The sequence below is a fragment of the Lipotes vexillifer genome, unplaced genomic scaffold (assembly GCF_000442215.2).
Source record: "Lipotes vexillifer unplaced genomic scaffold, Lipotes_vexillifer_v1.1 scaffold349, whole genome shotgun sequence".
NCBI lineage: Eukaryota > Metazoa > Chordata > Mammalia > Artiodactyla > Lipotidae > Lipotes > Lipotes vexillifer.
In genome coordinates, this window is record NW_006790574.1 from 349,974 (window position 1) to 364,237 (window position 14,264).

The window sequence follows — 14,264 nt, forward strand, 5'->3', positions numbered from 1 at the left end:
ATGGAGTTGCCCTGCGGCTGCAAGCCTCTCTATTTGGCCCCTGAGGCTGTTTGGGGGAAACCTGGAGCCCCAGAGAGTACAGTTAGAAAACACTGGCCCTCATCTTCTCTAACATTTGAGGACTCTGGGCCCAACCACTTCTGAAACCCTAAGCAGACATTTCATTTCTGGGGGTTTCAGCTCTAGAATTGGATTTGAGAATATTCCTGTAGGACAGATGAGAAGCAGTATTCTCTAAGAAGACAGAAAATAAGACAGATTTTGAAAGGGCCCTCTGCACGTGGGGAGCCAGAGGCAGAGGCTGAAGCAAGCTGTGGCAGCTCCCTTAGAGGCTAAGACAGGGTGGAGCCCTTCTGCGTGGGCTGAACTTGATCCTTCCAGCTTGGGGACGGAGGTGGAGTGAAGCGGGTCCCTATGATTTGCTGATCTTTCCCCACAGGTGCCAGTTAAGCCTGGGTGGACATCCCTTGGCCATCCAGACCTATGCCTGGGACAAGTCAACCTACGGAAATGGCAAGAAGTATATCACCACAGCCTACGTGGTGTTTTCCACCCAATAGAGCTTCGAGCTAGAAAGGGGCGTGAGGGCAGTGAGAGCTCTTGTCGGACTGAAGTGCTATTTGCTCTGCGCTGGAGTGGGAGGGAATGGAGGAGACTGGGAGGGACTCCCCAATCCAGAAATGCCCATATGAGAAAGAGAGAAAAGATACAAATTAGAGAAACAGTCAAATCTTTGTCCTCCAGCATTTTGGAAACAGAAGGTGGGGACCCTCAATAGCCCTTTGCCCTGCTGGGAGGTGGAACCGTGAATAAGTCCTTGAGGTCTCCAGGCCTCATGTTTCCTTTTAATGCAAAGGTAAGGGGTTTGCCCCATTTCCTCTTTTGGGGGTTGGTGAGAAGGCAAACCTGATGACATTCCTACTGTGAAGATGTTTTCAGTTGTTCTTAGGAAGAATGGCTGATAGAAATTCAAGGTTACCCTAATGGCTCTTATTGTACACAGCTCTGCAAACTGTAATCACCCCCATACTGGGGCCTCAAATAAATCAGGCTATGGAGATCCAGGGTGCGTATTTGGTCTTTTCTAGGGTTAGATCCTCTCAGAACAGGGTCTGCGAGAGGGTAACGGTTGATGCAGTGAGTAGGCTGGAGCGGCCGTGGACTCCTCCAGGCCTGAATTTTTGTAGTCAGCTAGGTAACTGCAACAAAAAGCTTCCTAACTGTGGATATTTCGTGCAGTTACAGAGCTGTATTTTGATTCCAAATAGTTTGTAAAAGAGTTCCCCTCATAGGCGGAAGATTTTGCATCAGAAGAAGAAAGGAACCTATAGCTTGGTGTCACTAACATAATTATTTTAAGTCTAATTCAGCAGCCATAATTTGCATAAGCTCTTAGAATGGAAGACAGGGAGACTGGGGCTCCCTATCTCACTCAGTTATGCATTTCTCCCCTAATCACATTGGGAACCAGATGCTGTCTCACAGGGCAAGGCCTGAACTACGCTTTAGAGTCTTGAGTCTCAAGTCATTTAAGAAAACTTGAAATGTGTCTCTTCTTTGCATATGGCCCCCCCTCAACTGTCTGTCTCCCAGCCTTTTCTGTGGAGCAGGGCTGGGAGTGATGCTTCTGGCTTTAGTGGCTCTTTGGGATGACCTGGAGGATGTGGTATCTTGGTAAAGTTCCTGACTCACCTAAGTCTCTCTAGCTAAGATGGGTGGAGAATTCACCTGGTGGACTTGTAATGTGAAGGGTGGAAGGAGAGTCCTTCCCGCTTCTGGTTCCACACATAAGGAGCATGGAAGTCACCATTCCATCCTAACAACAAGTAAAAACTGAACAGAGTGAAAAACCAACGATTCTTCTTGGATCTGTAAGACAGGGGAGAACACAAGCAAACTGCTGCCCTCGGACTGGAAAGACAGGTGAATGTAGGAAGACACAGAAACCAGTGCTGTGGTACAAAAACCTGAACCGTAATTGATAATTGCTGGAGGTTCAGTGCAGTTGGCTCTGAGAGTTAAAAACTCCAGGGGACCCAGTCATAGGGCGCCTGCACAATGCTGTGAAATTTACCTCCAGGAGCTCCTGTAATAAACGTGTGAGAAAAATCCCCTCAGCCTTCCCCCACAGGTGTGAGAAAAGAAACCATTTTGAAATACTCCAGAGCATTCTGTCCTTCTTAACAAAGTCTGCCCTGAGGGGAAGACAGCTCGCCAGAGCCTAAGCTGCTGGGGTATTGTCAGAGCCTAACTGACAGGAAGGGAGAGACCCAACTCTAGCCTTCAAAGTGGGAGAAGAGAAATTACCCAACTCCAGCCCCCTTCCATCCATGCTCTCCACACAAGCAGGGAGAAACACTTGTGAAATTCACAGTACAGAGGCTTAGGCTGACTGAAGGACAGACCTACAGAGGACTACAGAATGCCTTCCCTCCCCTCACACCTCACCACCACATTACTAAAGGCCGATTTACAGCACTTTCTTTTACTGGTACATTGTGTCCGGCTATCAAGAAAAAACTGTTACCCAAAAACGGGGTTCCCCTTTTGGTGGGTGTCGAGCCAAAAGACAACCAAGCCAAAGATCGAGAGGAAGAAGTATTTATCACTTGCAGCCAGTAAGGAGGACACTGGGGATCTTTCCCAAAGCAGTGTCACCCCAAACAGCAAAACTGGGAAGTGTTAAGCTAAGGGTCCATGCATATTCATGGAGGGGCTTGGGCTGTCTGACAGAGTCTAAGCTTTAGCTGAGGGTCAGAAAAGGTCAACAACATCATCCCTCCGTTTCCAGCTGATGTGATGGTTGAGCTTTTCAGGCTAATCTTTCTTTTTTTTTTTTTTTTGCGTTACGAGGGCCTCTCACTGTTGTGGCCTCTCCCGTTGCGGAGCACAGGCTCCGGACGCTCAGGCTCAGCGGCCACGGCTCACGGGCCCAGCCGCTTCGCGGCATGCGGGATCCTCCCGGACCGGGGCACGAACCCGCGTCCCCCGCATCGGCAGGCGGACTCTCAACCACTGCGCCACCAGGGAAGCCCTATCTTTTATTTTTAAAAATATTTATTTATTTTTTGGCTGCGTTGGGTCTTCGTTGCTGTGCATGGGCTTTTTCTAGCTGCGGCGAGCAGGGGCTACTCTTTGTTGTGCTGCATGGGCTTCTCACAGTGGCTTCTCTTGTTATGGAGTACGGGCTTTAGGCACGCGGGCTTCAGCACTTGCAGCACACGGGCTCAGTAGCTGCGGCACGTGGGCCCTAGAGCACAGGGGCTTCTGCAGTTGCGGCGCGTGGGCTCAGTAGTTGTTGCTCACAGGCTCTAGAGCGCAGGCTCAGCAGTTGTGGCACACAGGCTTAGTTGCTCCGCGACCTGTGGGATCTTCCCAGACCAGGGATCAAACCTGTGTCCCCTGCATTGGCAGGTGGATTCTTAACCACTGTGCCACCAGGGAAGTCCCTGGTAATGCTTTTTTAGGTACAACATCAAAGGCAAAATCCGTGAAAGAAAAAATTGATAACCTATACTTCATTAACACTAAAAACTTCTGCTAGAATAAAAACCATATGATCATCTCAGTAGATACAGAGAAAGCTTTTGATAAAATTCAATACCCATTTATGATCAAAACTCTCCAGAAAGTGGGCACAGAAGGAACGTATCTCAACATAATAAAGGCCATCTATGACAAACCCACAGCTAACATCATACTCAGTGGTGAAAAACTAAAAGCATTCCCTCTAAGATCAGGAACAAGTCAAGGATGCCCACTCTCGCCACTTTTATTTAACATAGTTTTGGAAGTCCTAGCCACAGCAGTCAGAGAAGAAAAAGAAATAAAAGGGATACAAATTGGAAAGGAAGAAGTAAAACTGTCACTGTTTGTAGATGACCTGATACTATATTTAGAAAATCCTAAAGATGCCACCAGAAAACTACTAGAGCTCATCAATGAATTTGGTAAAGTTGCAGGTTATAAAATTATAACACAGAAATCTCTTGTATTTCTATACACTAACACAACTATCAGAAAGAGAAATTAAGGAAACAACCCCATTTACAATCACATCAAAAAGAATAAAATACCTAGGAATAAACCAACCTAAGGAGGCAAAAGACTTGTACGCTGAAAACTATAGGACGCTGATGAAAGAAACTGAAGATGACACAAACAGATGGAAAGATATGCCGTGTTCTTGGATTGGAAGAATCACTACTGTGAAAATGGCCATACTACCCAAGGCAATCTACAGATACAATGAAATCCCTATCAAATTACCAACGGCAATTTTCACAGAACTGGAACAAACAATTTTAAAATCTGTACGGAAACACAGAAGATCCCAAATAGCCAAAACAATCTGGAGAAAGAAGAATTGAGCTAGAGGAAACATGCTTCCTGACTTCATATCATACTACAAGGTATAGTAATCAAAACAGTATGGTACTCAGGACTTCCCTGGTAGTCCAGAGGTTAAGACTCCGTGCTTCCATTGCAGGGGGCATGCGTTTGATCCCTGGTCAGGAAACTAAGATCCTGCATGCTGTGTGGTGCAGCCAAAAAAAAAAAACACACACAAAATAACCCAGTATGGTACTGGTACAAAAACAGACACATAGATCAATGGCAAAGGATAGAAAGCCCAGAAATAAACGCATGCACTTATGGTCAGTTAATCTATGACAAAGGAGGCAAGAATATACAATGGAGAAAGGACAGCCTCTTCAATAAGTGGTGCTGGGAAAACTGGACAGCTACGTGTAAAAGAATGAAATTAGAACATTCTCTAACAGCATATACAAAAATAAACTCAAAATGGATTAAAGACCTAAATGTAAGACCGGATACTATAAAACTCCTAGAGGGGGCTTCCCTGGTGGCGCAGTGGTTGGGAGTCCGCCTGCCGATGCAGGGGACACGGGTTCGTGCCCCGGTCCGGGAGGATCCCACATGCCATGGAGCGGCTAGGCCCGTGAGCCATGGCCACTGAGGCTGCGCGTCCGGAGCCTGTGCTCCGCAACGGGAGAGGCCACAACAGTGAGAGGCCCGCATAACGCAAGGAAAAAAAAATTTAGGAGTTTGGGTTTAACAGATACATACCACTATATATAAAACAGATAAACAAGAACCTATTGTATAGCACAGGGAACTACTGGGTTGGACAAAGACTCTGCTTTTTTTCTGTACGGTGGCTCTAGTAGTGCTTGTCTTTAACTTCATTCGAAACAATTTTGTTAGATTGTATTGTGACAGCATATCAGCATGCATTAAAAAAAACTTATCAAAACTGGTGAATTTTTGTGTGGCCATTTTAATACTGAAGTTGGAAGAAAAATAGCAACATTTTCAGCATATTATGCTTTATTATTTCAAGAAAGGTAAGAACACAACTGAAACGCAAAAAAGATTTGTGCAGTGTATGGAGAAGGGGCTGTGACTGATTGAACGTGTTGAAAGTGGTTTGCAAAGTTTCATGCTGGAGATTTCTCGCTGGATGATGCGCCACCGTCAGGTAGACCAGTTGACGTTGATAGCGATCAAATTGAGACATTAATTGGGAAAAATCAACGTGGCTATACCACATGGGAGATAGTCGACATACTCACAATACCCAAATCAAGCGCTGAAAATCATTTGCACCAGCTTGGTTATATTCACAGCTTTGATGTTTGGGTTCCACATAAGTTAAGCGAAAAAAACCTTCTTGACCATATTTCCGCATGCGATTCTCTGCTTAAACATAATGAAAACGTTCCATTTTTAAAAAAAATTGTGATGAGTGATGAAAAGTGGATACTGTACAATAATGTGTAATGGAAGAGATCGTGGGGCAACCACACCAAAGGCCAAGCTTCATCCAAAGAAGGTGATGCTGTGTATATGGTGGGATTGGAAGGGAGTCCTCTATTATGATTCCAACAAGTACTGCTCCCAATTATATGTATAACTGAATCACTTTGCTGTACACCTGAAACATTGTAAATCAACTATACTCCAATTAAAAAAAAATTCTGCTCTGGGAAAGACAATATCAAGGGAATTAGCAGACAAGCCACAAATGGGGAGAAAATATTTGCAAAAATATTTGATACAGACTGTTATCCAAAATATAAAAAGAATGCTCGAAACTACAAAAAGTAAACAACCAATTAAAGAATGGAACCTTAACAGACATCAACCATCAATAGACCAAAGAAGATGTACAGATGGCAAATAAGCATATGAAAAGATGCTCCACCTCATACGTCATCAGGGAAGTGCAAATTAAAACAAGACACCATTACACACCTGTTAGAATGGCCAAAATCTGGAACACTGACAACACCAAATGCTGGTAAGGATGTGGAGCAATAGAATCTCTCAGACATCGATGGTGGAAAAGCAAACCGGTATAGCCACTCTGGAAGACAGTTTGATTTTGTAACAAAACTAAGCATATTCTTACCATATGATCCAGCAATTGCACTCCTTCATAATTACACTCCCAAAGGAACTGAAAACTTCTGTCCACACAAAACTCTGAAAATGGATGTTTTTAGCAGTTTCATTCATAATGGCTCAAACTTGGAAGCAACCAAGGTGACCTTCGGCAGGTGCATGGATAAACTGTGGTACCTCGAACAATGGAATATAATTCACAGCTAAAAAGAAATGGGCTATCAAGCCATGTAAAGACATGGAGGAATCTGAAGCTCATATTACGAAGTGAAAAAAGCCAAACTGAGAAGGCTCCATACTGTATAATTTCAACTATTTGACATTGTGGAAAGGGAAAATCTATGGAGACAGTAAAAATAATCAATGGCTGCTGGGGGTGAGCGTGGAGGGGGAGAGATGAATATGCAGAGCACAGAGGATTTTTAGGGCAGTGGAAATACTCTGTATGGTATTATGATGATAGATATACAGCCATTAGTCATTTGTCCAAACCCACTGTACAACACCAAGAGTGAACCCTTAGTTAAATTACAGATTCTGGGTGACTATGATGTGTCAATGTAGGTTCATATCTGGTAAAAAAATGTACCATTCTGGCAAGTGATGTTGATAAAGGGGGAAGGCTATGTATATCTTGGGGTAGGGGTGTATGGGAAATCTCTGTACCCTTATCTTAGTTTTATTGTAAACCCAAACTGCTCTCAGAAAATAAAGTCTTAAAAAAAAAAAAAAAAGAATGGAAGGAGCATTGCACATAGACTCTGAGGGGATACATGGAAACTGGTGGTCCCTAGCCTTGGTAACCAGCCCCCTTGACCACGTACACAGGGAACATAAGGACACCTCTGGATGCAGCTTCTGTGGTTGCAGAGGTTGACCAAACTGAGGGAGGAGGAGTGCCAGAGAGATACAAGGAGACTTCTCACCTGTAAACAGATTATTTAGGCCACAGATGCTAGGAAAATGACAGGTATGGAGGAGTGCCTCAGGTAAGTTACAGAGTGCAGATTTAAGAAATAGGGCCACTCTTACCCTTCCTCAAGGGAGGTCACAGTCAAATGAGCAAGACAGGGGGTAGTAGAACAGGCAGTCACAGGTGCCAGCTCTGAAGTCAGACTGCCCAGGTACCTCACCAGGCTCTGTCATTTGCTGGCTGTATGGGCAAATTTCTTAATTATTCAGGTCAGCGTCCTTATCAGTAAAATGGGGATAATATGACCATTGCTGTGAGATGAGGAATGTAAAATAACATGCTTATTTCTTATTACAATTCTTACTTGTCTTCCTTATTATACAGATTTCATTTTGCATTAGGAGAGGCAGTTTACCTTCCCTGCTATCAACCTTAACCTTTATCTCCTGGTGCCCAATACTTGTGCTTCTTAGAGACGTCTTCAGAGGTCTTCCAGATAGTCAAGTGGGATACAGGGAGAGACGTAGGAGAGAGTTATTAAATCCCCGGGTCTGGACCTTAGCTTTACAGGAGGGAGAGACAGGAAATAACATTTGTTGAGCTCCTACCATGTCCCAAGCTGTGCTAAGTAGGCCGTCTACATACATTTTCTTACTCTAGTAGGTATTTTTATCTTCTCCATTTTAACTGTAATTTACATTAAGCCTCAGTGTACAGATTACATTCAGATTACATTTTCAGTAAGTGGAAGAATCAGCATTTCAGAATTCAACCTTCTTCCTCAGTTATAGTGAGCCTGGATTTCTAGCAGTATCGACTCATTCATTCACTATTCTTTTGACAAATACTTATTAAGGCCTTTGATAGAGGTTACTGGTTACCCCTCAGTATCTGCTCCCTTCCTCTCCTTCCTTATTTATTGAATTCTTGTATTTAGATGAGCACATGACTGCCAAGAATAAAAAACTCTCAACCTCCCTTGCAGAGGGAAGGCTGCCATTACAGGCATAGTTTTCTGTAGGACAGTGGGAGCCTCAGGATTAGGTGATGGTGGCCATCAAGACCATCTGACTAACTCCTCTCACTTTGATTTTGTACTCACCAAGCAACAACTGATTATTATGTGAAGAGAGAGAGAGAGAGAGAGAGAGAGAGAGAAAGATGTGAGAGGGTCTAGGAGGTTTTACTAGAACAGCCAGCTGGCCCCCTTCTCTCTCATCTCAGTTGACTCTGCCAGAATTAATTTTTAAAGACAGAGTTGCTTTGGGACTTCCCTGGTGGTCCAGTGGTTAAGACTCTGCACTTCCACTGCAGTGGGCACAGGTTCCACCCCCAGTCGGGAAACTAAGATCCAGCAGGCCCTGCGGTGTGGCCAAAAAAAAAAAAAAAAAAACCAAAACAAAACCCATAAAAACCCCAACAGAGTTGCTTTTGTTAAGAACATCTATAAATCAATATCTGTTTTAAAATTATTTATTATTAGATTAATTTTAAAACACACACACAAAAAACCCTTAAAAGTCAGTTTTCTGTCCGTCAACACAAAAAAACCAAAGAATCATTCCCTTAGTAAATGTTTTGGTGACAGTTAATGATTTGACTACTATGAGTTTAAAATACAAAGATACCAAATAATTATACAGTGGGAAAGATGTGCTGATGACTTTGTAAGGAAGGCCCCCAGGGTGGTTTTTCACTGATCCTTACCTGGATTAGTGGGTCCCAGCCTCAACTGCATGGCTATATCTTGTGCTTTTAAAAAAATCAGGATGCCCAGGCTGTGCTAACTAAATCACAATCTCTGGGGAGAGGTCCTAGAAATCAGTATTTTTTTTCTCCACACTCCCAAGGTGATTCCAAAGTTCAGCCAAGCTTGAGAGCCACTAATCTGAATTTTTGGTCTAATGTTTAAGATCATAGAGCTATTTCAAATGGAAAGGTTTGTTTGTTTCCGTTTGTTTTTGTGGGCTTTTAAAATTACTTTTGTTTTACAGTTTTAGAGTTGCTATGAAAAATGAGAGAAAGTTCACTCATACAGGAAGCAGAAGCATAAAATATTAAAAGCTTCATATTCTTTTTTCTTTGTGGCCAGGGAAATCTAAAGGCAGACCTTAATACCGACACACATCCAAGAAAGACTCAGAGACAGATACATTTAGAAAAGGAAAGAGTTTACTTGCAAAGGTGCAAGGTAGGCAGACTGAGAAACTGGTTTGCCGAATACAAGAACTTAAAGAAAAAAAAAACTACTACAAAAATTGCTAGAGTTACTAGTTTACATAGCCTGTTTATGGTAGACAAACAGTAACTTTCTCACATGATTATCATACAAAGGTTGTAAAATACCATTACACACAGCAAGGCAAATATTAAAACTGAGGGGAATCCAAGGAACTATTCAAGGCGTTATTATTTGGGGAATCAGAACAAGTCAGGATGATCCTGCAGTTTTTGGATTACCTAGTGTGAAGTTTGGTCATACCGGAAGCAGGCAAAGCAGCAGATTTTGCTTTAACACACCTGTCAACGATCTAGGTTGGTTCTACCCCGAAGAGGGTATAGCGTATCTGACCTTCTGCGCACGCTCCGTCCCGGCTCCAGGGGGCGGGGCGATGGCACGCGGGGACTTGTGGGAAAGCCCAGGAAGGCGGGGCCCGGCGTGAGACACTGCGGGCTGGAAGCTGCGGCAGTGGGGACGGTAACAGCGCGTTAAGGTGAGCCGGCTTTGCGGTTATCACCAGCGAGGAGGCTTTTGGGGTCGCCCTGAGGGAGGAGGGGGTGCAGCCGTGGGTCCCGGGTGAGGCGGAGAGGGCAAGGGCGGGCGGCAGGGCGCGGCGTTGGGGCGGCGCGGCAGTGTCCAGGGTAGAGGCGCACCGGGGAGCTCGTTCCGGGAGGGGCTCGCCCCGAGCAGCCCGGGCCTGGACGGACAGCCTTGCTGTCGGTCTCTTCAACCCGGCTGCCCGGATTATTGGGCGATTTGCGGTGGTCAGGACCGCAGATCCACCCTCCCCAGGGGACCTCGGTGGGGCCCGCCCCCTTTTGGCGTGGGTGTGCAATGCTCCCCCGGATATTGGGTATGAAAGTGATACCCCAGGCGCTGGAAGTTTCTGGTTGTCTGCCTGGACGCAGGTTCCGTGGGAGCAGAGGTGATAGGGCAGAGGTGATAGGTGAAATGGCGAAATGGAAAAGGTTTCTTTCCCCGCCCGCCTCCCAACGTATCTCAGTGGCTTGCTGCGCTTTTATTCACATTTTTTTTTTTTTTTTTTTTTTACACTAAGGGGGGAAAGTGGTGGGGTGTGGGAGTGGTGGTGGGATGAATTGGGAGATTGGGATTGACATGTATACAGTAATATGTATAAAATGGATAACTATTAAGAATGTGCTGTATAAAAAAATTAATAAAATAAAATGAAAAACGAAAAGGAAAGCCATGAAGGCCATGGTTCAGCCACTGGCACAAAGCTACAGAAGTTTGCTTTGCTCTGTTCCAGACGACGGGCTAGTGGTGCAGGTTGGTGTGGAGGCTGCCACGCATGTGATGGCACTTTCTGAAATGGCGGACCCTCAACCACTGCGCCACCAGGGAAGCCCTTATTCACATTTTTGAGTCCTTCGGCAAAACATTGTGCTAGCTTTGTTTTTTAATGAGATATACGTATGTGATCAAACATGGGCACTGCCTGAAAGAAGCTTAAGTTTAGTTTACTTTCTGACGCAAGGCCGGGGCATCAGAAGACCTATATGCGGTTGCAAACATCTGTTCCTCCTCCTAAATGAATCCCTTTTCTAATCTCTTCTATCTCTCCCATCCTAACCAACCCTCACCCCCCTGTCCCCCCCATACACACTTAAGCTTTGAATTCCCTCCCACCTTTTTGGGGACCTTGCTGCATCACGCATCCCCTTTCCTATATTTTCTTTTACCTTGTTCCTCAACTCCCCCCCATACTCGTGGGCAATTTTAGGTTATGAAAGGCAAAATTATGCTAATCCCCATATAATCTCATTTACTCAGCTCATTTTATTTCTGTCCTTAAAAAAAAAATCCCATTAAAACTAAATAATCTTTATATGACTAAATATAATGCACTTTATTTCCTCCATGTGACTTTTGTGGCCTTTGACACTGCTAACTTTCCGTCTTCTTGAACTCCTAAAACTTCTCTTCTGTGACAGTACTCCCAAGTTTTCCTCCCAGCTCTCTAGATGCCACTGCCTGATTTTTACTGTGTTGGCATTTCTTCCTTGGTTTGTTCCCTAGATGTGTGTTCTTCAGGCTTCCCCCAGCGCTCCCCCCCCCCATTGTCACAGTAATTAAACATATCCAAATCTCATGATTGTAGCTTCTACCTTTATGCTAGTGACACCCAAATTTATATTTCTAGCCCTCTGTGACTACATACTGGCTATGTCCTGATGTCCCATAAGAGCTCAAAGTCACCTTATCCCAAACTGAAAAAAATCTGTCTTTACACTTCTTCTGCAATCCTGAAACCTCTTTTCCTTTTAAAATTGTGATTCCTGACTCAAAGTGGTACCACTAATCTTACCAGGCTCCCAAACCAGAAATCTAAGACTTTGAGTCCTTCTCTGCTCACCAACTCCTCAATCTAATGAGTCATCATGTCCCTTTTATTTTACCACCTTAATGTTTCCCATAGCTTTCAGACTGTAGGTCAGATCTCATGGCCTGGCATTTCCTGATCTGTCCCATATTTGCCTTCTCTGCCGTCATTCTCCCTCCCAGTCCCTCATTCTCCTGGCCCACTCCTCCACATTAATCACTTGGCTGGCCCCTTTTGAAACATGGCTAAATTTCAGCCCCTCTGGGGACTCTTTCCTGGAACCTGCCACCCTACTGTCTGATTTATACCTGTCCTTTGTGGTCAGCCCCATAGCATCTGCATGTACCGCTAGCACAGTGGTTCTCAACCAGGGGATATTTGAAAATGTCCGGAGACATTTTTGGTTGTTACAGTCCAGAGGGAAGGGAGTAATACTGGCAACTAGTTAGTAGAGGCCAGGGATGCTGCCAACCATCCTACAATGCACAGGACAGCCAACCTACAACAAAGAATTATCTGGCCCAAAATGTCAGTAGTCCCAAGGTTGAGAAACCCTGCCTAGCATAATATTTTGTTACTCAGTACTTCGATTATTTTGTTTTCTCCTCCACTAGAGAAGGGACCTTGTCTTGTTTTTGCATCCCTAAATCTTGATACAGGGCCTTTCACATAGCCAAAGTTCAATGAATGTTGAAAAAAAAAAAAGAGTAAAGGAGGTAATTAGGCTAAACTTATAAACTCTAGAGATGAGCAGCCAATCTGCTACCATAGGCTGCTTGCTAATTTTCAGTGATTTCCTCCCTGTTGCCTTTCATTCACATTGCTTGGATGCCCAAGCTGTTTATTTTGCATTTGTTTATTCAGCAAACATTGATTGACTCATTTTAAACGTAATATACTGATATTTTCTTTCTTCTGCATCACTTTAGGTTCCTTTCCTTACATGTATCTTGGCCATTTATGAAGAGGTAAAAATCATTAATTAGCTGGGTTTCAAAAAAAATAAACCAAATAATTCTATTTAATTCTTATCAGAGGTTGGTTGATAAAAACTGTGCAGGCCACAATGACTTCAGCAAGTAAAGCAATTGAATTACAACTACAAGTGAAACAAAATGCAGAAGAGTTACAAGACTTTATGAGGGATTTAGAAAACTGGGAAAAAGATATTAAACAAAAGGATATGGAACTTAGAAGACAGAGTGGTGTTCCTGAAGAGGTAAATTTCTTAATTAAGTTCCTACTTTAGCATCCAGCAAAACTATTTTAAAGTAAAACACCACCTTTAAAATGTTTTGTGGAAATACTGATTGAAGTGTTTGCTTTCTGCCAACATTTTGAAAAATTCTGCTTTTTAAAGTCTTTGTAATAATTGTATTAACTATATTAAGACATTTTAAGGCTTAGTGAATAGTTCCTGAAAGGAAGACCATGTGATAATTCTTAAGGTAAATGAACAGAATCATAAAATATGTGGGTTTGTATATAATTCTGTATATCATATATAACTATATATTTAGTGATATATTAACATACAGTATTGCCGTAAAAACTTAGGTAGTACCTAGGCTCAACCAAATGGTTTTCTTAAGACAGTGCATTCAAATACGGATAGCCTTTTCGTACTGTTTGTAATGATGTGGAGGCAGTTCAGTGTGCCATGGTACTGCTGCTAAATCATTGTACCAAGGCTGAAGATCAGGCAGTTTTTGAATTTAGGATTGCAAATCCTAAAATGCAAAGTGTATAATTAAAATTTCTAGGTAATATCACTACTTTTCTTATGACTGAACAATGTTCAATATTTGTCAAAGGATGAATTAAACTTTTCAGGCATAAGTTATCATTATAAATGAGTGAATTGGTATTTCTAACCACTTGCAAATTCAATTAAAAATTACTTTTACTTGAAAATATACTTTAGTGAGAATTTTAAACATCGCTAGTTATACAGAAAAGTAAAAGAGCAGAGTCTTAAAACGTTGTGTTGTTTCCCTTCCTAGAATTTACCTCCTATTCGAAATGGGAATCTTAGGAAAAAGAAGAAAGGCAAAGTTAAAGAGTCATCTAAAAAAACCAAAGATGAAAACACAAAAAACAGGATAAAATCTTATGATTATGAGGCATGGGCAAAACTTGATGTGGTAAGTTAATCTGGTTATATGCTTCTTAGTATTTGAGTAAAATTTTCTTGGAGTTAGTGAAGAGTCATGGATTAAATGAAAAATAATGTAGAGTTCTTAGGACCTGTGTCTTTCTCTTATAGACCATTTTGTGTGGAATAAAAACTTAAATACCTAGCTGTTCAATTAACTAGATTATTTTTTCTCCTACAGTCCTCTTTCAGTGAATAGTGG

At 42.9% G+C, this 14,264-nt stretch overlaps 2 protein-coding genes across 6 annotated transcripts in view; both read left to right on the forward strand.

Annotated features, from left to right (window-relative positions):
- Positions 1 to 1,545, forward strand: part of ENDOU (endonuclease, poly(U) specific) — a 16,254-nt gene extending 14,709 nt beyond the window's left edge. For 3 of the 4 annotated variants that reach the window (XM_007463845.1, XM_007463846.1, XM_007463847.1), the window contains one exon: positions 440 to 589. In XM_007463845.1, the coding sequence (XP_007463907.1) occupies positions 440 to 560 (121 nt within the window). In that variant the 3' untranslated portion in view covers positions 561 to 589. Of the gene's footprint in view, positions 1 to 439 lie in introns of all 4 variants that reach the window. The other variant, XM_007463844.1, reaches the window with a different exon arrangement.
- Positions 1,546 to 9,980: 8,435 nt separating this feature from the next.
- The window catches only part of RPAP3 (RNA polymerase II associated protein 3), a 39,549-nt gene continuing 35,265 nt past the window's right edge, over positions 9,981 to 14,264 (forward strand). The window contains exons 1-3 of one of the 2 annotated variants that reach the window (XM_007463848.1): positions 9,981 to 10,056; positions 12,943 to 13,126; positions 13,911 to 14,051. In XM_007463848.1, coding sequence (XP_007463910.1) covers positions 12,974 to 13,126; positions 13,911 to 14,051 — 294 coding nt within the window. In that variant the 5' untranslated portion in view covers positions 9,981 to 10,056; positions 12,943 to 12,973. Of the gene's footprint in view, positions 10,057 to 12,942; positions 13,127 to 13,910; positions 14,052 to 14,264 lie in introns of those variants that run through there. The other variant, XM_007463849.1, reaches the window with a different exon arrangement.